General features: G+C 38.1%; 1 protein-coding gene across 1 annotated transcript in view; it reads right to left on the bottom strand.

Moving 5' to 3' along the window:
* The window catches only part of FBN2 (fibrillin 2), a 125,925-nt gene that overhangs the window by 44,454 nt on the left and 54,163 nt on the right, over positions 1-27,308 (bottom strand). The window contains exons 17-36 of the mRNA XM_072141717.1: positions 27,255-27,308; positions 25,640-25,765; positions 22,532-22,657; positions 21,765-21,884; positions 19,084-19,221; positions 18,467-18,517; positions 17,640-17,765; positions 16,945-17,172; positions 16,488-16,613; positions 16,252-16,380; positions 15,359-15,484; positions 14,650-14,775; positions 13,191-13,313; positions 11,516-11,641; positions 6,513-6,638; positions 5,271-5,393; positions 4,565-4,687; positions 3,312-3,437; positions 2,650-2,772; positions 1,596-1,718 (exon numbers count right to left, since the gene is read on the bottom strand). Of these exons, the coding sequence (XP_071997818.1) occupies positions 1,596-1,718; positions 2,650-2,772; positions 3,312-3,437; positions 4,565-4,687; positions 5,271-5,393; positions 6,513-6,638; positions 11,516-11,641; positions 13,191-13,313; positions 14,650-14,775; positions 15,359-15,484; positions 16,252-16,380; positions 16,488-16,613; positions 16,945-17,172; positions 17,640-17,765; positions 18,467-18,517; positions 19,084-19,221; positions 21,765-21,884; positions 22,532-22,657; positions 25,640-25,765; positions 27,255-27,308 (2,469 nt within the window). The remainder of the gene's footprint in view (positions 1-1,595; positions 1,719-2,649; positions 2,773-3,311; positions 3,438-4,564; positions 4,688-5,270; positions 5,394-6,512; positions 6,639-11,515; positions 11,642-13,190; positions 13,314-14,649; positions 14,776-15,358; positions 15,485-16,251; positions 16,381-16,487; positions 16,614-16,944; positions 17,173-17,639; positions 17,766-18,466; positions 18,518-19,083; positions 19,222-21,764; positions 21,885-22,531; positions 22,658-25,639; positions 25,766-27,254) is intronic.

Genomic DNA, 27,308 nt, shown 5'->3' on the forward strand with positions numbered 1-27,308 from the left:
AAACAAAAGCAGGTGTTCATATTTTCTTTTTATAGCAACACTCTGGTTTGATATTTCTACGAGTTTTACTAGATATGACTGAAAAACACATATTACTTTAAGAAATTGATGTAAGACAAAGGCTGCACATAATTCTGATATGCAATGTCTTACAATTACAACTATTTGTCTTGTAAGTAAGTATCCACACCAGACATTGTACAGGTCAAAAAGTCTGGTGTCTAAGATTATGCAAAAATTTACTTTGAATGACAGCCATAATATAGCAGCTCAGTGCAAGAGCAGATAGCTCTTCAGGATAAAGTACCTCCCCAAATAGCACTTGCAGAGCTGTAGACCTAAAGTGCCTAGAAAACTTCATTTTTTAACTTTCCTGTTGTTCCTAACTACATACACAAAGGTATGATTACCAAGCTCTCCAGGATCTCTGACTCTCACTGTGTGCAGTTGAGCACGACTTAAACTGCTGACTGACTCTGCTATCGATCAAACAAGCAAGAATATTGGCCAAGTGCAAGCTTAAGGCCAGGGCCATGTAGAAAACAGGGGGACATTTACTATGGGGTTTCCACTTCTTTTGTGGTGCTCCCACTACCTGTGTCTGTTACCGATCCATTTATTAGTGGTCAACGCTAGAAAAAAATTAGATTTTCTGCCTCTTCCATCTCTGCTCCAAACAGGTGTGTGGTTCTTGTGGTGTGGAAACTCTGACACAATTAATATGTGTCTTTGCCCCTGGTAAGTGGTGTAAAGTAGACCACAAGAAAATTGGTCTAGCAGAGTAGAAACTTTCATTTGGAAGTCTGTCGAGTCACAGCTCTGTGGGAGTTCTGTGCTGATAATCCCGTGGACAAAGTTGGCTCTGTCCTCTGGCTATTGTGACAGTGGCCATTGCAGTGGCTCCCCGGCAGTCTGCTCAGCAAATTCTCTGACTGCTGCACACATGGTCCCAAGGACAGAAATATCTGATGAGCACCACAAAATGAAATATGTAACTCATTACAGACAGCTAGTAGGAATTCAAACCGGCAGAGGTAAAACTTCATATAAATATCCCCTGTTATACGCTGCAGAAATTCGAACTACAAAACCTGACCAAGATATCCTTTTCTTTCTTAAACATTAGTTTGTGCTGCAGATTTTTTTATACAGCATGTAGGTTGGATGTGTATGATTTTCAGCCACTTTGAAACAGATTAGATGGTGGATATTATGTGTCAGCTGACTGTTTCAGATCCGCCATATGTCCATCCCGTTAAATTGACTTCATTTATTTTTTTGTTTTGAACTGTGAAAATGGAGGGTTTCCATCACCCAGGAATGATGGTGATGAAATGGTGGTATTTGACTTTATTCTTGAATTCTGGATATCCTCCATTTTCACAGGTGGCTACCTAGGAGTATTAAGCCACATGATTGTGAAAATCTGCTGATTCAAATTTAGAAAGTGCTTCGTTGAGCTTTAATGGCTTTATTCTACCTGACAATGGCCTCCATTAAAGCAAATAGAAATGCATCATGTATGCTTTGCATGGGGATTGTGGTAACATATTTCTTCATATACACATCTTACCTACTCTTTACAAGCATCTTACCTACACAGCCCACACCAGTGGGATTAAGCTGGAAGTCAGGTGGACAGTTACATTCATATCTCCCTGGCGTGTTAACACAGAAGCCATTTACACAATTTATTGGATCTGCACATTCATCCACATCTGCAGAAGAAAAAACATAATGAAAGGCAATGTTATATTATTTTTGAGCCTTCTGTTGTAGTATATTGTCCAACATGTACTTTAAGTTTTTTGGGGCCATACTGCTCTCTTACTAAATATATAAGCCAGGTGGATTATTAGACCGGTCATAGAATACTTTATGTTCCCAACCAAGCTCTCCCTGTTTCTAAATTTCTTCTTCCAGGCCATGCATTCCAGTGTTCTCTGAAAGCAAGCGTATAAATTGAAACACATTTGTGCTTGGGAGTTAAACCTAACTGATGCGCCTGAATTGCATTTCAAAAGCGTAATATGTGAATGCGGGCTCAGACTTTGAATTTCAAAAGTCATTGTGGAGTTGGTACAAATGTCACACGGAGCCACGCAGCTAGGCCCCTTGGAGTACTAGAGTCAAATGCCAACTCATAGATCAGCAGCATCGGTAAATAACTGTCCCGACAGTCTCTTTAATTAATAGAATAGAATTTACAGCATGAGTTAATATTTATTAATTGTTATCAGGAAGAAAAATACAATAAGAGTTCAACATTTTAGGCAAATCTGTAGATGGTCCTGAAAGTGGATGCCATTGCCTGTCTGTGGGGGTGAAGTTACTATAACCTCCCTCTTTGACAGGGATGTATGTGGCTGAGAGAGAAAGAACACAGTGTTCAGTAGTGTTTCTCTCCTCTCTAAGATTCTGGAAAAAAATATGGTCTAATTAATGGATAATTGTCATATTAACATGTAAGTGAAATGTGATTCTTGACTAAGAAGAAGTCCAAGCAGGTAGATGTAACTTCTTATTTATTAGCATACTTATAAAAACATATTAGGGAGGGAGGGGTTACCTTCTGAGATAACATTTATCTCATCCTATATTATTTCTAATCTGAGATTTCATGGTTCAACCAAGTTCTATGGTACATACCTGTACAATTTCCACCAGAGCGGTCCAACTCATAACCGTCATCACAGACACACTGGAACATTCCTGGAAGATTCCGACAGGTGCCAAAGACACAAATATTCTCGAAATAACACTCGTTTATATCTAAAAGAAGTCATATAACATCAAATTAGTTTTGAGTTATTGTGGGAGTTTAAAATTTGCCTACAATTGCCTGTATAATACATAGTCACACATATATCCTTTATTTATATTGAATCTGATACAATTTATTTCATGTAAAATGTCCTCAAATCCTTTGTTGCATCTAAGAATCATTTTAGACTTGTTTCTAACGCAATATTTTTTTGGAATAGAAACACATTTTGCTTATGGTTCTAACTAAAAAGAAAGTAATACTATGTTCTCTCAGTACATCACATCGGTAGGCTATGGTATTCTAGCTAAGGTATCTCTTACAAAGTAACTCTGCACACTTGGAAAATTACTCTAGCGATCAAATGCACTTTACTGTCCATTTGTAAATAACCTAATGATTTTAGTCCAATAGGATAGGAATTGGATATTACATTACTTCACCTACTGCTCGCAGGTTGAGGTCTTTCCAAATCTTTCCGATAACTTCTATATAACAAGGTCAATCCAAAAGTTAAGTAGCGGGAAAAAAAGGGCCATGGACCTACCTTGGCAGGACTTGCTGTCTGGAGCTGGAGTGAAGCCCATCTCACATTCACATCGAAAAGAGCTGGGGATATTCAAGCATTGTCCATTCTCACACAGATTAACATTTTCCGCACACTCGTCGACATCTGTTCGTGACAAGAAGAGATGGTGACCTTCTTCATTTGACACTCAAAAATTGTTTAATAACAAAGAACATTTTTCTTTCTACTTTCAACGGCTAGTGATCAGACACTATGACCTGAAACACAACACCTAGTGCTTTTTTATGAATTGGATAGCTGTACATATGTATAGTAAATCTGATCTTCAACAACAATTTCTTTTTGGCAGGTTGATTTGGCTCTGGTTTTATGTAAAACAATTGAGCATGGCAGCTAATCCCATCATTTACATCAATGGTTCTTTTTCTAGAGGTAAAGTCCTTTTTTCTATCCAAAATGTGGGTTATTTCTCTGATTATGAACACTGACTACAATGTAAATGTACAGACTTGAACCTCCGTGACAAATATTCACTATAAATGAAGTAGGCAACACTGCGCTGATGTAGAAGGCTATTGAATACCATTGATACTGAAGAATGGGGTTGTAATTTGACATCCATACTTTGGTAATTATAGTAAAGCAATGTCCTAAAACGTAAACCATATTCTATACTTGAAGATGCCCATATACATAAGTTGCTTAGTTTTTGCTTCAGAAGAATACGTCTGATATGTAAAAGGGGAAAGAACAAAAGAAGTGGACACAAGATTTTGCTATCATATTACAAACAAGTTAGGAAAGTTCACATGAAGGAATTGTATTCAGTCTTGGTGGCTCCGCCATGTGATGTGGGCGCCGCCATTGGCTTGAGAAAGCGCCACTGAGCGCGAAACGGCCCTGTTGCCAAGGCTTGCTTCTCCCTGCATGTGATTCCTCACCTGAATAAAGGACATTAAACTTTTCTAACAAGTGGGTGAGTGTCGTTACTTTCTTCTACGTGTTGCTTTTTTCTGGAAATTTCACTGTTATGCAGCAGCGTTTAAGTGAATGGGATGTAATGTAGGCAAAGTTTTTTTTTACTACACCTTCATCGCTTAACATTACTCAAATGTCTGAATGGTCTCTCTAATCTGTGGCAATTATTTGATACTATATCATATAATAATAATTTTCTATATCAAGTGTTTTGATATGTTCAGTGATGTAGAAAGTAATGCTTTCTACATGTGTACTTCTAAAAGACACAAAGATGACTTTGTTAGTTTCACCTGAACATGTAAATCCATCTCCGGTGTATCCCTCAATGCAGGAGCACTTGTATGAGCCGGGGGTGTTTAGACAATGGGCAGAAATGGCACAACTGTGAGTTCCATTGGCACATTCATCGAGGTCTGCAGACACAAACATTGGTTAACTGAACACAAAACACAAGCCTTCATACGCTAAATTATTGTTATGTACAATAGTGCAATATTTGTTGTATTATATTATTTCCATATCTTTCGCAGGTGATCCTGATTTTACATACAACTGATACAGACTTTATGTGTAATGCATTATGCATTCATGGAATTCAATTACTGTTATTGATTATTCATCATGACATGGATACTGTTGGCTTTGACCTGTGTTACTTATAAGAGATACAACTGTATAGTTTACATCTGCAACCTTATGACTGCTATGATCTTATCATCTCCTGTGTAACCAAAAATGATTTCAAGTTTAAGATTCTCTGCACTTATAACAATATATATAAAGATACTGAATGGAGAAGAATCGGCAGAAAAGAAACGAGTAAGAGCCGGGTCCTGATGCTAGTTGCAAGTCTCGATACAATGGAGCTACCGCTTCTTATCAAAGGTGAACTCATTGTTTCCTTTTGGGGAACAGGGGTTGCTGTAGAAAATTTTTACCATTTTTACACCATGACTTTTGGTATATTTACATTATTATAACTTACAACTTGCTTACCATGACATGTGATACCATTACCAATCCAGCCTTCCTTACAAGAACATCTAAAGCTTCCAGGTACATTAAGACATGTAGCATGAAGATCACAGTTGTGAGCCCCAATCTCGCACTCATCCACATCTAAATAAAATGGAGAGGGAAATATTAAGCAAAATTATGAAAGACAAAATATAATGTCTTAGGGAGAGGTTTAGCCCATCCTAATGTCTTAGGGAGAGGTTTAGCCCATCCTAATTTCATCTTAAATTTATATGTTGGTTATAAAGTCTATCTGACTAGTACCCAGATGTTAAAGGGCAATCATCTTATAAAGGAGATCCGCAGAAAGCAAGGTTTATATTTCCTTTGTCTTCCATGCATGCTACATGTAGGGGATGAAAGTATTGTGCATTAAAATCCTGGCAAAAATACCATACAAGGAGTCCAAACATAAGCCACAAGTAAGCCGGAGAATCATTTTCTGTACACGTCTAATGTCTTTTCCAAATGTTCAGATATTTAAATACTCGGTTACTCCTTATACAGCCTTGGTTATTCTCAAGCAATGCCTAATATATGTTCCAGGCCCAGAGATAAGAGTGGCAGGTGTGTTAGGCTACTCCTCTTACATAAATACAATATAGCTAATGTAATGTGCTCAACAGGACTCAACAATGTAAGCAATATATAAGTGTTATAGTAGTTGTATAGGAATGTTTGTATGAATGAGTTTTCCATGATAACTGTCCTAAATTTTAGGCAGCGAAAATGATAGCTACAGTAGTGTGAAAAGTTAAAAAACAGGTGAAGGCAAAATGAAAAATAAATAACTCTATAAATACAGATATCCATGTAACGCCATAGCCATGCAGTTGTCCATGTGAAGTGTATGGACATCGCTTTATTATCTTAGAAATATTGGAGGAGATAAGAATTAGGCTGTTGAATTTCAACTATTTCACCATTTTGCTGTCATGTGTCACCTTGTGAAAACACTTGCACCCTTGTTTGCCCATTGTCAAGCCATAGCAAGCTGTTAATCCCACCACCATGCACATGCAAACCACATGTATCACAGACAAGCTGCTCCCCATCTTATGTTCTCAGGTCATGCATCCCCATGCTTGTAAGACAAAAATGAGCAAAACACAAAGGTCAAGTTAGAAAGACTTTATTAGAGCTGATAAAAAACAGAATAAGGAAAAGGCAACGTATGTGTCCAAATAGCCATGCAGTGCTAACAAGTCATTCATGGTATACCTGTACATCCAGTTGTCCCCTTTTTCACAGAATACCCCACCTGACAGTGACACACAAAGGATCCTTTGGTGTTCTCGCATTCACCAAACATGCAGATGTTCGAGTTGATGTCACATTCATTAACATCTGTAAGGAAAAGAACATTAATGATCTATTATGTTGGAAGAAGATCTCAATTATTCTAATAGTTTTCAGGTCAGTTTAAAAACTAGACATTAGCAATGTTGACTTTATTTTAATGGACTTACCTTTCTGTCTGTGAGACACCTCTCAGCAAGTCAATATGTGCATTAAATCATAATCAAATTAGAATGTGAATGACTGTCACCCTTTTTAATGATTCTATAAAATGAGGGATTTCCATAGACATGGGATTTTGATGGGATACGGAGACAATTTTATGTCTACCGGAAGTCAGGAAAGACTGACTGTTTCCAGCAGTCTAGTGTTGCAGTGTTGAAGCAAGCAGGTTTGTTGGACTGTGCACAGTTTTTGGGGCTAAAACAACTTGCACAGGTATTTAATAAGTGTGTGCCCTGGCGCACCTGCGCTGGCTTCCTTGTGACAGAAATCGAGGGGCGTGCTGTCGCACGACCCGACTGATTCAGACTGAGCGCAGGATTTAACTTTCAAATTGTGTTGTAAGCCCAAGCACTTAGATGCACCACTAAAAAGATGGTGAAATCTGTAGGATCTCAGCGAGAAAGCGACACATTCATGATATCGGGCGCACAATCTTAGTGAAGGTGCAAGGTGCATTATAGACAGACAATGCACTTTATGTGAACTCCGGTGACTGGGTAAGTAAATGTGCCCCAATGAATGACACATGTGATAAAGTAGGAGGAGCTGAGGAAAATATAAATAACAAATTGAGTCTAAGCCGACCCAAGTATAAGCTGTGACCCCTAATTTTACCACCAAAAACTGGGAAAACCTATTGACTTGAGTATAAGCCGAGGGTGGGAAATGCATTGGTCACAGATCCCCCAGTAAATAGCCAGCCAGCCCCCTGTAGTATACAGCCTGCCCCCTGTAGTATACAGCCTGCCCAGCTTGCCCCCAGTAGTATACAGCCAGCCCAGCTTGCCCCCAGTAGTATATAGCCAGCCCAGCCTGCCTCCAGTAGTATACAGACTGCCCCCAGTAGTATACAGCTTGCCCCCAGTAGTATACAGCCTGCCCCCAGTAGTATACAGCTTGTCCCAGTAGTATACAGCTTGCCCCCAGTAGTATACAGCTTTCCCCCAGTAGTATAAAGCCACCCAGCCTGCCCCCAGTAGTATACAGCCTGCCCCCAGTAATATACAGCCTGCCCCCAGTAGTATACAGCCTTCCCAGCAATACAAAAATAAACTTATATACTCACCCTCCGGTAGCCCAGATGTGCAGCGCTGCTCCCCCGATGTCCGCGCGGGTCATCTTCTGGCTTCCCCGCCTGTCTTCTTTCTTCTGCTGGGCGCCGCCATTGTTCTCCCCCGGCCGGCAGGTGCATAGTATGACGTGGCGCTGCTGATGTCATACTAGGCGCCGCCCGTGGGAAAAACATGGCGGCACCCAGCGGAAGAAAAAAGACGGGCACGGAAGCCAGAAGACGAGCTGCGTGGACATCGGGGGAGCAGCGATGCACATCGGGGCCACCGGAGGGTGAGTATATAAGTTTATTATTTTTTAAGTAGTTTTTACTAGTGCATTGACTCGTGTAAAAGCCGAGGGGACGTTTTTCAGCACATTTTTTGTGCTGAAAAACCCGGCTTATACACGAGTATATACGGTATATATAAAAAGAGAATTGATTAAATAGTAAAATATTATGGTGTCTCTTTTCCTACAAAATTATGTATCAATCTAGTCTTCTCCTTCTGCATTATAACATAGTAAATGAAGATAAGACACTGAGAACAATCTTCTCAGATTCTCGTACTCTATATGATGCAGCCTGGGGATAACACACTGGGTACAGTCTACTCAGTTCCTTTCATAGTTTAATCAATAATAATTTCTTAGTTTTAATGTAAAGAGGAAGTGTAAGGTTAGCACTTAGGTGTTTTTAGAAAGAGCACATTAAAGGACATCTACCACCAGACTACTGATGGTAGGCTGCTCTGTAATCTGGTGGTAAATGTCCTTTACAGGAAATCTACCATTTGCTTTCATGCATTATGAACCAAACATACCTTGAGAATGCTGTAACTACTATGATGCAGAAACATATCATGTTTAATCCCTGAACTGAATGGTTTTGCAGAAAAAACTATTATAAAAATTACGTTATGGAAGCTCTTTTGCTCGTGTGGCTGCTGCAGCGCTTCTCCTTTTACCCTAATTATGCACTGTTCCAGCCTTGTCCTGCCCAGCATAAGCTGAGACAGGCAAAAATAATCAATTGTGCACCATCTCCAGCTGCTGTGTATGAGTCATCCAGCTCAGGTTGATTAATCCTGTCTGGACAGTTCAGGATGCTCTGTGTAATATGTTTATCTATGGCAGATAGATAAACCACTGAGCAAAACCACTCAGTTCAGGGATTAAAAAATATATGTTTCTGCATCAGTGTAGCTACAGCATTCTCAAGGTATGTTTGGTTCACAATACATAAAAACAAATAGTAGATTTCCTTTAAGTATTTCTCATGAAGATATCAGAATGAGAGCAGAAAATATGGACCTTGTGAATTGCAAACATGATGCGGATCTATACTCAACTGAATGTAATGTTTGATGAGCATTAAAATATTTAAATCATATAACTATTAAGGAAAATAGAGGATAAGAGTATTATACATATAATACATATATATACATATTTTATCCTTTCTGTAGCATAACAAATGGTTAAATGTGGATGCGATATCCAATTACAGTAAGTGTAAGTTTTCTTTCCTTAATTTGGCACAGCGCTGAGAAAGTTTTGTGTAATAGTTCCAGCTAGCTGCTTAGCCTGTGTGTTGGTGTGATTATGAGGGGTTAAGTGCATTCATGCTTCTCATAAATCCATGACATCACCCGCATCTGGATTACTGTACATCAGGTGAAGAATAGGCTAAACACTGGGGCATGGAGGTGACAAGACTTTTTCCAATGAAAGGACTCACTGCCCAGGGCGCCAGGGGATTTCTATACTTGAACACTTTCCAGTACATCATACATTTCCACAAGGGATAATTTATACCATCTCTTACTTAGTACAAAGCAGTGCAATTAAAAACTGTCTAAGGATTCAAGTATACATCAGTGAGCCCGGTACAAGGGCAGCAAGTCAACCGTCATGTAATTATTGGGAAATTCTAGTGACGACAATCATAATAAACCAATAGAATATGACTAATAACTGTGCAGCACTACACCCGTTTCCAATTACTGGTCAACTTTGCTCCAGTTATCTACATGTAATGTAGAATTTGGGTATATTTTATGTATTGACTTTAAAGAGTTTTTACAGAGGAGTAAATGTATTCCTATGATGGCTAAAATTTTACGCACCCAACCCCATTTTCCTGACGCTCCATTCCAGACGCTTTGGTGTCTCATGCTGCACTCTACTTTCAGGCTTCTTACTCTATCACTGGATTACCACCCTGCCCAGTGACTGGCTGTTTCTAAGCACTTCCTGTGTCAGGAGACAACTAGAAGTGCAGAGAGCAGGGGTATAGGCAGCATGTTGATTGAAACAGAGAGGATTAAGGGACAGATAAGTCAAATTTAGTAGGATTTTATTCACCTTGAAAACTTCTTTAATGCACTTATTTCATCTTTCTATTTTTGACCACTATGGGGCACATTTACTTACCCCTCCCGTCGCGATTCCCGCTGTGCGTGGTCCGACAAGGATTCGGGTCTGCCGCGATACACTAAGATCGTGCGCCCGATTTCCTGCATCCGTTGCTTCCCCCGCTGAGGTCTGCTGGAGTTCACCTTCTTCTTCCCAGTGCACGGGAGTGCTGATCTTGTGACACAATTTGGTTTTTAAATTCCGCAGTTTGTCCGAATCAGTCGGGTTGTCCGATGGCCACACCCCCGATTTGTGTCGCATGCAAGCCGGCGCCGATGCCCCAAAATCTGATCGCGTGCGCCAAAAACCCGTGGCAATTCAGGGCAAAACGGAAAAAAACACGAAACCTGACGAAAATGCGCTGTTCGGACCCTTAGTAAATGTGCCCCTATATTTTGGGAACACAATGGATATAAATAAAATAGATAGAACTGCAAGAATGTTTCTTATACATAATATTTAATTATTTAGATAGATATTTGCTGCAGAGCTGGAAAATGAATGTTAGGGGAACCAATCCAATCTCTGGGAGATAGACCCTCCTTATCTACTTTTATGGCCTTATGGAGGAAATATATCCATGCATGTGCACTACCTTCTCCATTGTATTGTACATAATCCATATGAAAACTTACTGAAAGTAAGTTCCCCATATTTAATACTGAACCAGATATAAGAATAAAACTAGTCAGGTCTAAGTTAAAATTATGCTTTGACTTATAAGATGAAGAACCCAAATGTTAACCTTTAAGGACATCTATGACCAGATCAAGGATTGTAAACCAAATCTTCTTATGCCCTTGTTTTTAAGAAAAAAGCTATTTAAAAAATATTACCTTGGAGCTTTGAGCCTCTCAAGCTCATTTTCATAATTCTAAAAGCCCTTTTTTTGTAAAAACCAGGCCATAAGCTAAAAGAAGAGCAGATCCTGCCAGAGGGGGCAGATACCAGTATGTCGGTGTGCTTGGTTTATAATCCTTGATCTGGTGATAGATGTTCTTTAAAAAAAAAACTTTATTGTTGTAGTATTACACAGATTGTCTCTTATATGATTGTCTTGTTGAACAAAAAGAGTAGGATCAGGAGCTCAAAATAAATAATTGCATTTCCTCAATTGGTATCAATAAAATCTAAAGCCCTGTGCAAGTTAATATACAAAAAGTTAGAGGTGTTCAAAATGGTAATATGAAAATATGAAAAACAAAACAGAAATGATATAAATGTCAGCTCACCTATGCATGTTTTCATATCAATGCTTGCCATAAATCCATCAAAGCAGAGGCAGCGATACTCTCCTGGAATGTTGGTACATTGGCCTCCGTCACAGATTTCAGGGTTGTTTTCACATTCATCGATATCTAAACACACAGAATGATATGGTCATTATATTTAACATCAGAATTATATGATTAATACTGTAAGCAGTGTGAATTAACATAATATTAACAATTATCACATCTGAGATGATGAATGTAAAAGATGATGTATTTATAGTCACTTCCACATAGGACAGGTTTTGCCAGGTTAAAGGGGTTGTCCAGGAATTAAAAAATATACATATATTGGCTGGTGGGGTTGTAATAAACCCCTTTTACTAACCTCTCTCACAATACCATAGTTTGCCCACAGCGCAATTATTTTTATTAAAAAATAGCTGTGTGGTTGCGATCACACAGGCAGGAGCAAGTGCGCGGCTGGATGGGAGCACAGAGAGAGATGAGTATAAGAGGTCCATTATTTTTACAGTCCCCCAGCCAAAACAACAACACTGCTGCTCACCCACAACATCATTATTTTGTCCAAAAATTGCCCCAATCACAGGCCCATTCCTGTCAGTGTGAGGCTGGATGGGAGCACAGAGAGAGGTGAGTATACGTTTTACCTTATAAAATAACCATTAAATTCATTCTTCACATTTGATCTCCATTATTTTATCGTTAAAGGAGTTGGCCACTCGTTTACATAAATTGCCCATGTGCTTTTACTGCCTTTTTAATAAACCCTAAATTCTCACCAATTGATTCATGATCATTTCTTGCTTCCTTTATTGCTGTGTGCAGACTCCCTGTAGGATGTTTGTTTACATGTCTGAACACTAATAAACAGGACTGACCAGCAGCAGGAGATTCTCCCACCTTCCTGTGTGTGTCAGTGAGATGGACTGAGAGAAAAAAAACACACTGGGGGCTGCCATTATGGTCGGAGGGACTGAAGGAGTGACAAACAGGAAGTTGCGTAGAGATAACAGGGAAAGGCTGCAGCTCTCACAAATGCATGAAAAAACATTACGTACTGAAACAATATTTTTTTACGTCAACGATGCAACTTTTTTGCTTCAAGTCCTCTACCTCGCAAATCTTCTGATTAAAATAAAAATAGCTTACAGTTCATTAGTGAATCACAGACATTGCCTACAATCATGTGTTATATGCAGCCAAGAAACATGACAGCAGTAAAATATGGAGAAATATAAGTAGAGGTAATAAATATGTCAGTTACAAGCTGGTAATTGCTTGCTAGAAAGACTTACAATACTATTCATTCTATATCCTGCTAGTGTTGCAACCTTTTCCCTAGAGACATAACCCAAAAATAATTGTGGTGGATTTGGCTTAGCCATTGTTATCAGGAAATGAGTACGATGAGATCACTTCACATAAATCTCACTCAGCCTGCACGAGGGAAACAATCTCACCGCAAAGAAAACTCAATAATCTTTTTAATTGGCTTACAAAATATATGATCCTTGGTCTGATGAGTCAGAATACAACTTTATGACTTTCTAATAATTTTTGTGACGTATAGGGATAACCTCAAATGTCAGCCATTCACCCATATCATAACATTCTTCACATCCCCAGTATATTTGTGTGCATAGAATCATTAAAACAAAGATTATCTGGTTACCTCCACAAGTTCTTGAGTCGGGCAGTAAAGCATAGCCATCAAGGCAACTGCACTGATAACTTCCTTCCGAGTTTTCACAATGTGTGTCACATCCACCATTCATTATCTTACATTCATCAATATCTGAAAAAAAGATATTATTTATCGGATTATGCATTGTGTTTCATTATTTAATTTATCAAAAAAAAATCATATGAAGTTCTACAAAACTCTAGGATACAATTGGGGAAAGTTATCATACGTTGTCTCAGCTCTGCGATATGTAATCCCCCCCCCCCTCCCATCGTTTTATCAGGAAGTGTGCAGGGCTAAAGAGAACAATCCTACTACATGTGACTGTTCTCAAAATAGTTTTTATTTGGCGCCCCACTTTGTCTAAAACCGTTCCTGGAGCCTGAATGGGGGGCACAGCCAGTGGGACGAGGGACAATTCAGGGAATTCCTGTCCCTGGACCTGCCCAAATTACTGCAGCTGCCAAATTTTCATATTTGCCGGCTGCGTTTATTTCTACACCAGCCAGGCCCTCGTAGAAATAAACGTTGTGCATCAAGAGGCCAAAGCCTCTCCATCATCCGGCTACGACAGCTGATCATCGAGGCTATCACATGCCAACGCACAAGAGATGGTATGATAAATAACCCTTTGGTGTCAATTGGCATTAGTCTTAGAGAGTTTTTTTCTTTCCTTTGGATTAATACTGTAGGTAGAACAACATAGGACTTGTTGGACCTGTGTCATTATACAACCTACTATGACACTATGCCATACTTTTTTGCCTTTTTTTAGGATGTCAAGAAATTTGACCCTTGAATACAAGGAGCCCTGAAAAAAATGTATAAAATGTGATTGGCTACTAAGCTTTAATGTGTCAGTTCTTTGTTTAATGAGTCTTGAGATTGTATGTATAATGGTTGAGGATCTAGCCTTCTAAATATTCTGCAAGCAACCAATTAGCAGGGAAGGAAGACTTTCCTTAATCATAAGCAACTGAGATGATGATCTCCGTACATACAATTGTGATACAGTCATTCTACATTCAGATGCGCTCTATGAACTGTATGACAAACAGTATTAGGAGTACAGATTTTTTTATTCATATGGAATTTATTGTATGTACTCTATTCTATGTAAAGGCAGTCCCCTACTTAAGAACACCCGACTTACAGACGACCCCTAGTTACAAACGGACCTCTGTTAATTGGTAATTTACTGTACTTTAGACCTAGACTACAATAAAGAGCTATAACAGTTATTAAATGTGTCTGCAATTAAGTTTTATTGTTAATCCTGGTTCTTGATAACCCAACATTTTTAAAAGAGAGACCAAAAAAATGTGTCTGGAGCTACAATTAGTAAATCTATGGTTCCGACTTACATACAAATTCAACTTAAGAACAAACTTACAAAACCTATCTTGTATGTAACCCGGGGACTGTCTGTAATCTCTTCTGGACTTACCAATGCATCCTAGTCGGTCTGGGGTGGCTTGATAACCTGGGTTACAGGAACATTGATATGTGCCGATGATATTAACACATTTTCCATTCCTACAAAGGTTTTCACTGAGTGAACATTCATTGACATCTAAATGAAAAAGAAATTGGTTATATAAATACATGAGGTATAGAGAATTGTGTACAGAGTCTATACGGTTTCTGAGGGTCCCTAGCCGCATTAGTGATACAAGATATAGCAAACTCACTGTACTTTATACAGATATTCAGCATATGGCATCTTAAATATACTATGCATTAGTATAATAATATGGAATCACAGAACCAAAACAGCCTAAATTCTAGTCAGCAGCATACTGACAGGGCCTCCAGGAAAATATTAGTCCAAAGCAAAGGCTAAGAAACACGTTGCCTTTGAATGACTTGCATTGGCTAATGGATAATATCATGCATGCAGCTATACAGTGGTGGGCCCTGAGAATGGATCTCACTGCCGGGCCTGAGGCATCGCTGTACAACATTGTACATTTCTAATTTCATTTGGATCATTTAAGTACTGCAAAAAAATGTAATAAAATCTGATGTAAAGAATAATATTGAAACAGGAACTTAGATGGGACCTTAATATTTTATAAAAAGAAAAGGTTATTCCTTTCTATACAGAAAGATTTTAGTATAAGTTAAGTCATCTAAAAGGTACTGAAAAAACATACCTACACAGGCATCCCCTGAAGGTGTGAGCTCATGTCCCGGGGGGCAGTTACACAGGAAACTACCCTCTGTGTTGACACATTCTCCTCCCCTGCACAACAGCGGGTTCCGTTCACACTCATCAATGTCTGCAATGAAACATGTGAGAGATATTTGTCATAATATCACATCCAGGTATAATGGCATAAAAACATGGAAATCATTTACTAGAGATTCTTATCTTATGATATGGTAATGTTATGGTGTATGAAACTAGACATACCCAGCAACACCCTAAGATGCATTTCGATGAGTAAAGACATTGGGGCACATTTACTGAGAGTAGTGCAAACTGCACTAAAAGTGGGTTTGCCTGTGTATAATGCATAAACTGGCGCACGGCCCTTAGTAAATGTGGGCCATTGTTATTTAACGGGAAAATGGGCCACAATTGCTGAGACAGGTGTTTTGTGTACCAGTGTAATAAAGATCTACTCCAGCTTGAAGCTATAGAAGATTTCATGGGTGAGATTTTGGGTAAAAGTAATAATAAATGTTTTGGGCTGTGACAGCCATGCTCTTGGTAGCCCAACACACCCATTAACATCCTGTGCACATATTGTGCTATTGTAGTGAGCAGTGGATTATGGGTAAATGGTATCAAAGTGACATGCATTTAATTTGAAGTCAGTTTTATTTTGTTAAATGTGTCCCATAGTGTTCAGCAATGATATAGAGCAAGCTGTGTAAATAGTTGGAGTAGCCCAAATTAGGTTCCTACCTCGAAACAGTGGCTTCTTGTGCTTAGTTGTTCTGCATGCACATTTATCACATACATGGTTTGAATATAGAAATAATTTCCCACCTACTCATAATCATGTACTCTATTGATGTAAAACGTAAGTCATAAACTTACCCATGCAGTTCTTCATCATCATGAAACCACTTTCAAAGCCTTCAAAGCAGTCACATTCAAAACTGCCAGGTGTGTTCACACAAGTGCCGCTACCGCACAGATCAGGGGAAATCCTGCATTCATCAATGTCTGAGAAAAAAAATGGCTTCATAAATCTAGCTATATAAACCATGCTTTGTTTCCCTGTTCCCAATGACACCCATAGTGAATATATAATATAGTTGTTGTAATGTTACCTGTGCAATTCCTTTCTTCCATATCCAAAGCGAAGCCATTGTCACATTTGCACTTAAAACTTCCAATGGTATTTCTACATTTTCCATTTGTACATATCCTCGGGAATGCCTTACATTCATTTATATCTGGAAAAAAAAATGCAATGATGAAATAATCTCCTATACTGCCACTTGGAAAGAATCACACTTCATAAAACATTGAATTATAACAAAAAAAACCCCCATGAAACTTATTCTATTTCCCTATTATTATTATTATTATTATATGAATTTTGATATAGAAACATATTTAATTATTTGTGTATTTAATTTTTTCTTGCTTTTGACAATATATATTGCCAAATTAATATTAACATGTAACAAATGTAGCATCATTTGCAGAGAATATGATCTTCCATGTCATAATTGATTATCTATAAAAAAAATGTTCAATGTGTCCTGAATTTAAGATCTTTACCTTTATAGAAAGGTCTCCCCGATAACACATCTCCCCTATTGGTAAAGCCTGGACCCCTTGGACAGAGGATTTCATATTCAGCAGTACCAGGCTTCGGACACTCTTCACATTCACTTCCCCAGGCTTGCCCTATAGTACAACAGCAGGCATCTAGCCGGAACCTGCCAGGAACTGGCTGAATACACTCATCTTCATCCCACTTTAGGAAACACTGCTCCATACGTAGATCTGCAAGTGAGGAAGCCACTGTCAATTATAAGCTTAGAAATGGTAATAAGAACAAAGATTCTGAAATTATACCATATTTAAATTTTTAAGAACACTGTGTAATCATTGTTTATAGTTATAAAATATATACAATTAATGTGAAATCAAATAATGATAAGAAACTATACTTTGCCCATGCACAAAAAAAAAATATTTGATACATAAAGGGAAATATTTCACTAAAACAACTTGTTTTCGGGTAAGAAATAATAGAGAAGATGTTCCTTTTCTATGAGCCAGAGAAGAGCTATGCTAAATAGCAACATACTCCAACAGGTTCAGATCACCCATGTATCACAGGGACATCATTCATTTCAATAGAAGCCATACTATGGTGTATTGCTGGCCTCTAACTCCCACAGCTAGGGCTCAATTGTAGCCTTATTATCAATCTACAACCACCAAAGAGTGAAGAAACGAATGCTTACCTAGACAAATTCTTCCTGTTCCATCCAGAGTTAGACCATCAGGGCATTTACAGGAAAAGGAGCCCTTAGAATTGACACAGATACCATTAGGACACACTCCGGGAAAGACTTCACACTCATTGACATCTAAAACATAATAAAAAATACACCACTTGGTGAACTGAATGAAATGTAATGGAAATCCTTCTTAAAATAGCTTTTTAATATCAATTAATGTCATTTCCAAGAGATTAGATTAACTATTTGGCATTATTGGCATGAATGGCCAAAGTGTAATGAATATGTGTTTCATTTCTCCCCTGATGTCAATTTTTTCCTGTGGTTCAGTCATGTCAGGCATGCTGAAATTCAAGATTCTTGATCCTTTGTTGTCTTGAATTTGCTTATTTCTACCACCCATTGTAGATCAAAAGCAGGTACATGTTCATCTTTGGTAACAAATGGCTGTTTGCAATATGAAAATTCTGACATTTCTCCGCGGATACATCTACAATTGGTGTTAAGTCCTTAAAATGCCACCGGCAAAGCCCCAGGGAGCATCGATCCTCTGAAAAATCCATGTGCCTCCTGCATTTCATTGCTGACAGTGGCATTTAAAGAGTAACAAAAAGTTGACATCAACAATCATTGCTGGGCATTACTGATGGGGTATCGGTAGCAGGATTTAACCTCAAACAATATTTTCAGGTTATTTCAGCCGTACCCGAACTTCTTCAGGTGCACTCATCCCTACTCACCAGCCAATACTGAGGCAAGTCTCTATAAAGTAATAAGAAATGTAATCAAAACCCTCTGACATTACAGAGGAACATGAGAAATGCTACTACCTTCACACGAGACCCCCATCACTCTTGCATATCCACGTGGACAGGCTGGATCTATAATGGAAAAAAAAAAATTTTAAATCCCAAAAATTTGATTTTATAAATAATTAAAAAGTTACAGTATGCATTATGCTAATGAAAGATCAAATGATAAACTTTAAAATGTTATCAAATCCATAAGAGATTATATATTTAGTTATTTTTAAATACAGTCACATTGTAGAGCCCATATCACTTAAAAGTGTAGAGTACGTCCACACTAGAGATAAGCGAGCATACTCGTCCGAGCTTGATACTCGTTTGAGTATTAGCATACTCGAAACGGCTCGTTGCTCGGACGGGTATTTCACCTGCTCGAGATCGAGCTTTTACTTAAGGAAACACAGTGAAGAACACAGTGAAAACAGTGAACACAGGATCAGTTAAGTGAAGAACACAGTGAAGAATACAGTGAAGAACACATTGCAGATGTTTCCGTACATCTGCTAACTTATCAGAAGACATTAGTGCCGAACGCTGTTCTTCACAATAGTATGTGAAGAACAATATGTGTGAAGAATCTTATCTAGAATGCTATCTAGATTTCAGAAACATAGAAAATACAAATACTCCCAACTTACCAATTTCACATTTTTCACAAGGACTTCCCCATGCAGCCCCCAGCGTTGCACAGCACTCTGACTTGAGAGTTGCCCCATTAATGTTGACCTCACATCGATTATCTTGAACATTTAGCCAGCATGTTCCTTTCAGGCTGTCTGCAATATAAAAGATTTTCCTCTTACACAGTGATCCTGCAAAACTTATGATACCTAGGGAACCATGCAGGCAGGGAGAAAATATGAAGGTACCATTGAAGATGGTGATCACATACTCATTAGATGAGAACATGTTTGTATGAGGCAGTTGGGAGAAATAGCTTTCAACCAATAATTTGGCCAACAGGTCACACTGATATTTTCATTATAATGTTTTAGGTGGATCTTATACATTAAAGGAAACCTTCCATCTCGGATCTACCTAATAAGGTATATAGAGAAATAGAGAGTCAATGCAGAGCGTGGAAGAGTGAATGCCGCTACCAGGAGCTACGCGCTGAAGATCTCATTGTAGGAGGATCCAAAGAGGCTACTAGGGCATGGTGTAGCCGCACCATGTAACTTCAGCTTCAGCTACTCCACACCCCAGTAGCCTCTTTCATATATTTGCATATTAGGTGATTAAAAGATTTATAAAGTTACAGGCCACTCAAGTATTAGCCCTTAAAAGGGCTCCCATGTCTTACATTAGTTGAACCTGCCACCGGATCTACCTTAATAGGTAGATCTAGATGGTAGGTTTCCTTTAAGAAAAATATTGTCAAGCAATGTATCCATTGTTTAAAATAGTATTCTCCATCTGTGGTGTTTTGGCTTTTACGTACCCCAAGAGACTTTTAAATGAGAGTTAAGGTTTCCCAACAGTGGGAGACCTACATGAGGCCATTGAGTCTAGGTCTTCTACTAGTCTAGACTGTCTATTAACTTGACTTTTTACAACTTAAATATACATGTTTTTTCTTTAATTATGTTATTAGAGAAAGGTTTGTGCCTGTTGGCAAGAAGTGGTTTCTAGCAGGGAAAATCAACGTGGTTGTGTATTTGTTGGCAGCAGGGAATTGGTTACAAAACATGCAGCAAAGTAATACATTTTGGATAAAAGACAGACAAAGTGTGTGTTAAAAGGCAAAAATGAGCTGATGAGTATGAAAAGGCAAAACCTAGACGGGATAATTTTTGAAAAAAACAAACAAAACAACAAATGAACCAAATCAGAGCCAAAATATAATAATTCTGGTATCATATTAAAACAACAGATGTTCCTTATTGGAAGTGTGTGCTTAAAAAATGTAGAAGTGTTGCATTTAAAAAAAGTTATAATAATTTACTCATTTTTAAAGGCAAACCAGCAGTCATTATGGAATGAATTCAAATTCTGCAGTAGGCATGGGAGGCATAGAATGTATACCCAACATATTACTAGAATTTCCTAGAAGTTATAAAACTACTTGGTGAATCTTATTGTCAACAATTTACTGCAAAGGGAACATAGTTATAAAATAAATATTATTATAAGTCATATTTTTTAATTTGATCCTTAGAAAAGTCTTAAATTTAAAGAAGCATAACCTTAGATAAAGAATAAGACATGTGACTGCACTTTCACTCCATGTTGTGTGAAAAACTAATTAGACCCTATGAGGGCTGTCTTAAACAGCAAGAATTGTGATTATTTCCCCTCATGCCACCTCATGAAGGCGTCAATGGGCCATGCTGCGTGTGGTGTTCCTGCCCCAAACCTGCACACTAGCTATAACCTGAACCCTTTCATGCCTCGTAGGGTGCAGGCTAAAGAGCATTTCTGCACCAGGCAGGAATTGTACTCTAGCACAACTGACCACACGATCCATTAGGAGGCCGGAGGCTCTAGATGTTTCCACCACAGCGGAGGGGAAGGGTTCCATCGATGGTGCCCCATCTGCCAGTGTATGATAAATCCTCCCCATGAGTTAATATCTTGAAGAAACACATCAGCAATAACCTAAAGTAATTGTTTTTTGTATGATTATAGTAGTGTCTCACAAAATTCTAGGGTAAGTTTTACTTACTTGACAATGCTTCTTCGGTTCACTGAGATTTGTATATGTCAAAACTACAGAATTTGATATGGGTGTACTAACATTTTACCATGACTGTATCCATTTACTGATTACATACAATTTGAGTGGAATGTAAAACAGAAGCACTCCTGGGTGGATGCAGATACTTTATTCAAGTGACACGGCAAAGATAACGTGCCGTTTTGGCATGAACTGCCTTTGTCAAACAACACCATGGAAGAGCTAAGGGAGACAGGCAGTGGCGTAACTAGAAGCTGATGGCCCCCTGTGCAAAGTCTGTGCCAGGCCCCCCGGCTATAATGTATGGTGTATAGTAATAGTCTTCTCATATGGGAAAGTGACACCATAAGGGCCCCCTAAACCTCTTGGGCCCAGGTGTAATCACAACCTCTGCACCCCCTAAAGTTACGCACCTGGAGACAGGCCCATTACATTCCACTACAACTGGGGCAGGATCCCTAACAGTGAGCATCCACACACCTCGATGGTGCTGCCGCACACCTTCACATATATTCTAATTTGAGTTGATGACATACAGTAGGCTTTACGACCTTTATCTAGTAATCTTGTAATATTTCATTTGTTTTGGATTGCTCAGCCATACAAAAACCAAAATGATTCAACTGATATCGGTATACCTACCTATGCATATGAGGCCAGTGGAATCCAGCTTACTTCCAGGAGAACACTCACAAAAAAATGAGCCAAGAATATTTCTGCATTCTCCCATTACACATGGATTGCTTTCACATTCATCTATGTCTGGAAAAGATGCAACATATTTTTGGTTAGATGGGGATTATGTAACTAAAGCCTTAAATGAATAAATAGAAAACATCAATACATCTCATTTTACAATTGTGCTTTAAGTAGAAATACATGATATTAACATATTAAGGTTTTAAACTAAAATTCCTGGCATTTGAAGATCAGTAATACGAAACTGTTGGTATTCATTGTGATTGTATTGCCTGCTATACCGAGTTTTATCAAGCCCACTAATATAAGACCGAGGTAAACAATGATCCAGTACTCCTGGGTATCAGCGTAATATGAGAATAATGAACTCTGGATCTGGCTTTTCCCACAAACTGTGTAACATTATTCGTTCCTGACTTTCATTTACTTTTTAACCTTTTAAATGAAAGGAGTTGTCTAGTATTAGAAAAAAGTGCTTTATTTTTCCCCAAATTCTCCATGGGCTTAGAACTCATGGAATTACAGTTTTCCTATATTTAAGAGAATTGAACAAGGTCAATGCTTACCTATGGATAAGAATGGTGCTGTAACTAAAATAAAGGACAACTACTTTGTAAAGAAGGATCAGATAGATAAAGATAAAGATCAGATAGATAAAGTGTCTATTACTGTAAACCAAAAGAGATACAGTATCATATAGAAATAATTACCTTCACAGGTTTCAGTATCGGGCCTGAATGAGTATCCCGTAAGACATGAACAGGTGTAACTTCCTGGAGTGTTTCGGCAGAGACCATTGTCACATAGAAGTGTATTCACCAGGCATTCATCAATGTCTGGAAAATAGATATTTTGTATTAAACTGCTTCATATAAACTAAATGCAATTTCATATAGAGAAAGTTTTTAAAATAAAACTATACTGGGGACAAACTTAAATAGCTTCTCAGACACTAGAAAACAAAGTTGTTCCATTCTTGCTTATCTAAGGAGGTCTCACTCGATGGGAATGGAGAGAGACAAAGTTTGACTTAATTTATTTCACTGCATATGAATGATACTTGACTTGGTGAAATGGGATGTCCATTTTCATCAAATAATTAATATAACTTTTGTAATGAAAAATTAAACAATTCTCCAATACACTTTCTGTATCAATTCCCGTTTTCAATATCTCTGCTTGCTTTCATTCAATAGGAAGCTTTGTTGTGTGGACAAATCCTGATCATGTGATGTCACACAGGTCCATGGTTTGTTATACTCACAGCTCTGATTACTCTGAGTGATACTAATGAGTCGTGCACCTGTGTGACATCACATGACCAAGGGGCTCGTTCTTATACACAGGAAGTAAACAATGATTCCTTCCATAGAATAACGTCAAGCAGAGATCTAATATACTGTTAGGAATTGATACAGAAAGTACATTAGAAAAATATAGAACTTTTTATTACACAAGAAAAATAAGTTATTTGCGAAAGGTGTATTGCATATAGAGGACTTTCTTTGTCTTTTTGTGGAATACGAGTGTAAGATAATTGATGTGTATTTTATGTTAAGGCATTATACACAGTTAAATTATAGATAAGTTTCTTGGCCAAAACCAATTGACAACATATTGTTGCAATCGCAGTTGGGGACCAAACACCCACGGATTACCAGAACTATCATCACTCATATACTGCACTTTTTAATAACTTGTTGTTCTCTACATATCACATGGAAGGCAGCCACACTGTACAGAGGATCTTGGCTTTTGTATTTCTTATAGGTTGAGGTCCTTGCATGTGGATTCCCACTAATCAGAAAGTTCTGTTATATCCTAGCAAAATACCACCACTTTCCATAATAGGAAATAAAATATGTATCAACTCAATAAATAAATGCATAAACAAAAAATGATAACACACAAATTTTAGAATTACTGAGCATCAACTGATGCCAGGAAATCATATGTGTGCTTTCACCTACCAAAAAAATACTTGGAATTTACAGAAAATCACAACTAATAATCTTTATTTTAACGTATCACAGAAGTTTATTCTGGACAATAGACCATAAAATGACTGGCAGCCAACATGTACTTAGCTGTCAGGCTGCATATCCAATTAAGATGTTTTACCTGTATTTATTCCATGTTTTAATATTACACTATCCTCAAATATCACATTTTTACATTTAGACAATTTAAAAATCTAATTCCTTACACAACAATGATTAAAGGTGTTTTCAGGACTAAAAATATTTCTGAACTTTCCTAAGGTGTTTTGTTTGCAGCCCTCGTATTTCAGTTCACATTTACCAGAAATGATAAGAGCATGATCAAGGTGCATGTCACTGCTGAGCCAATCATAACCGAGGCTTTGGCCATCTAATGAGGACCAGAGCTGCAATGAGGAAACTGGGAACAATCAGGAAATGAGTACAATATTTTCCCCTCTTTTTTAGCCATAGTCACCTTTCTACGGCAAGTGTTTAGTTTCTATGACTTAAAGGGGTTTGCCTATGAAAGCTATACTACATCTCATATATAACACACAGAGTCAACTCTGTTATCTGCCACCTCCCACTGCTATAAAGATCTTCTCTTGCCTGTAATTTGTAGAGTAAGTCTATGCACGCTGCTGCTTGCGGGCAGGAAGTGTCTTTGATTGTGTGAGTTTGTCTGGTAATGGAGGGGGAGGGGCAGAGATCACACTGCATGGAGCAGACAGGAGAAGCTATTCATGAAAGGAATCTGTCCTGCCCTGAAGATTTACATTTTGATCCAGGGGCAACCAAAATTGTATACACCAGGACTGATAGAAACAGGTTGGAACTATATCTGTGAAATGCTGTATTTTTGTTAATATCAGAGAATTAGAGAATGTGTTATTTTGTTATCCTGAGTATATTTAAGAATCTTGTCTTCCTGTGAATACCCCTTTAAGCCTCATGCACACTTCCATGTGCAAAAGCAGGCCTTAAACTGGGCTGGGTGGAGCAAAAACTGAACGACTGCAATGGTTGCCATATTCAGTCGTGTGCATGAGGCCATAAAACTAGGTTTTAATGTGTATTTTTACTGAAGTCTTTGTTACAGTAGGGTGAGAATTAACATCTTGGAGATCACCATTTTTAAAAAAAAAATGTAATACTAAAAGAAAGATTAATGAACATCGCCCGAGCCACTGTTGAGGTTAACATTCTCAGTTTATTTGAAAAGGGAAAAAAAATTGTCTGCTCATTTCTTGAGAAAATGTAACTAATGATTATTGTACACAACAATTTCCTGTGGAGTCCAAGCCAAACTGCCCACTATGGAACAACTCCAGGGTAAACAGATGGCCCATACACTAGTTCTTTGATTAGAGAATAAAACTCCACCACCCTCATGTGAAACCACATCCACTTATGGATACATTTACTTTATTTGTTAGTGGTTTAGTCGTAACCATGAATCACCTTTCCCACTAAATTTCTGCCTTTCCTTTTTCCATTTACCATTGGGAGAATAAAAAAATTCTTTTAGACTAATATCAAGTCGCACTTATTATATGACGCCCATGACAGATCATAGGTACAAAACTCTTAATATACTATGCAGCAGAGTAATTAATGATCACTTTTACAAGACTAACAGAGATAGTCCAGCGCTGCATCAGTCTCAGAGACATAAATTGGTACAGTGATATAAGTATTGTTACTGGGAAAGCCCTGAAGGGTCCCTTACATACCTAGCATTACTAAGATAAGACAATAGGGACAAGAGTCATTGGCATTAATAGTTGTTTTTGAACATACACAGGAAAAGAAAACAAAATAGTTCTACAAACTCACCAATGCAGTTTCTTCCAGTAGAATCTGATTCATAGCCACGATTACAATTGCAACGGAAGCCTCCTTGCAGGTTTTCACAAACCCCATTAAAACAGATGTCTGGATCAAGAGCACATTCGTTGATGTCTACAAGCAAAAGAGCTTTTATTAAGAATATTTCTCAAAAGATGTTGAAGATGATCTTCATATAATGGGAACAATAGTGTGATTACATTGGTGGTTGTCTGTTAGGAAAATTCCTCTAAGAGGATCTATATGGGGTGCCAGGACGTATGAAAAAATGATACAAGTGCCAGTTGGACCACAGTCACTTAAAGGAACCTGCCAACCCCATTAGTAGCTTACCCGAATTACTACTCTGACTAGCAACTCATGGAGCCATGCAAATAGTCTTCAGCTGCCCATCTCCCCCCCTTAAAAAAAAGGATTTTTAAAATGATAAATTTATGTTAATGGAAAGTAGGTATAATAATACTCCTCTATGACCCTACTCATTGACGCTCTGATTACCACCCTCTCTTTATTCTCCAAATCGCTGCACACTCAATGCCAAATATCATGCATGTGCAGTCTTCACAGACTTTCTCCCCACTTCAATAAGTAGGACAGATCAATGCACATACAAGATTTTGCATTTTTGGCACACAGAGACGAGCTGTCGATCAAACACAAAGAGGACATTGTAAACGGAGAAAAATATGACTAAGGGGGCATTGTAGCCTGACTCATCTCTGCAGAGGAACACTTAATTCTTCTCATTAGCATACAGTACTGGAAATGTTTGGAGGCTGGTTATAAAAGGTCTAGGAACAGTTGACACATTTTGACAGCGCCATGTGTGGTATGTCAAAGCATTGAAGTAAACCATTCACTTTAGGGGCTAAATGGGGCTAACAGGTTTCCTTTAACTCCAAAAAAGAAGCACAAATGTTACAAAATAAACAAAAAGATGCAAACTCCAAAGTTTTAATGTGTAACCTTTATGAAATAGAAATATTTGGAAACTGTTAAAAAGAAAAAAAGAAGAGCATCAAAATCCATCATAATAAACCAGGGACACTTACTCATACAGCCAGGCACCTCGAATGTGGTAATCTTGATATATTTTTTTATCCATGACCTACTTCCTTTTTTAAAATCAACTTTTAAAATTATGCTAATGAGCCTGAGGGGCTACCCTAGCCCCTCTGTGGTCTGGCTTTACAGGCTGTTACATGGTCTCGCCCCCTCTCTTTTGCTTCCTCAGCACTTGTGCACATTCAAGTGCCTGGATCTATGAATAAGTGTTGCAAGATTATCATGCTTTATATTGAAAGAATGCAAAGAATTCCATGTATGTTAAGGGGTCAGTTCTTTAATCAGTCACCATGAATTTTGATATCTGGTCAGATGAAAGTGAAATTTTATCAGCAACTCCCACATGGCCACCAAACTTAACAATGGATTCAGGGTAAAAAACCTATTTTCCTTGTCTCTACGGTGAAGTTCAGTGCATGCATGTATTGTTAATTTCCACTGAATCTGGACTGATTAAAGTATTTGCATTACAATTTAGCTCCTTTTTAATAATTCCATATCTATTAGACCTTCTAGATTTGAAGCTTTTGTTCATTACCTCTCCCATCAACAGTAATTCCTATTCCTCCACTGCAGAGTCCATGAAATTCAG

Source organism: Engystomops pustulosus, chromosome 1 (genome assembly GCF_040894005.1).
Source record: "Engystomops pustulosus chromosome 1, aEngPut4.maternal, whole genome shotgun sequence".
NCBI lineage: Eukaryota > Metazoa > Chordata > Amphibia > Anura > Leptodactylidae > Engystomops > Engystomops pustulosus.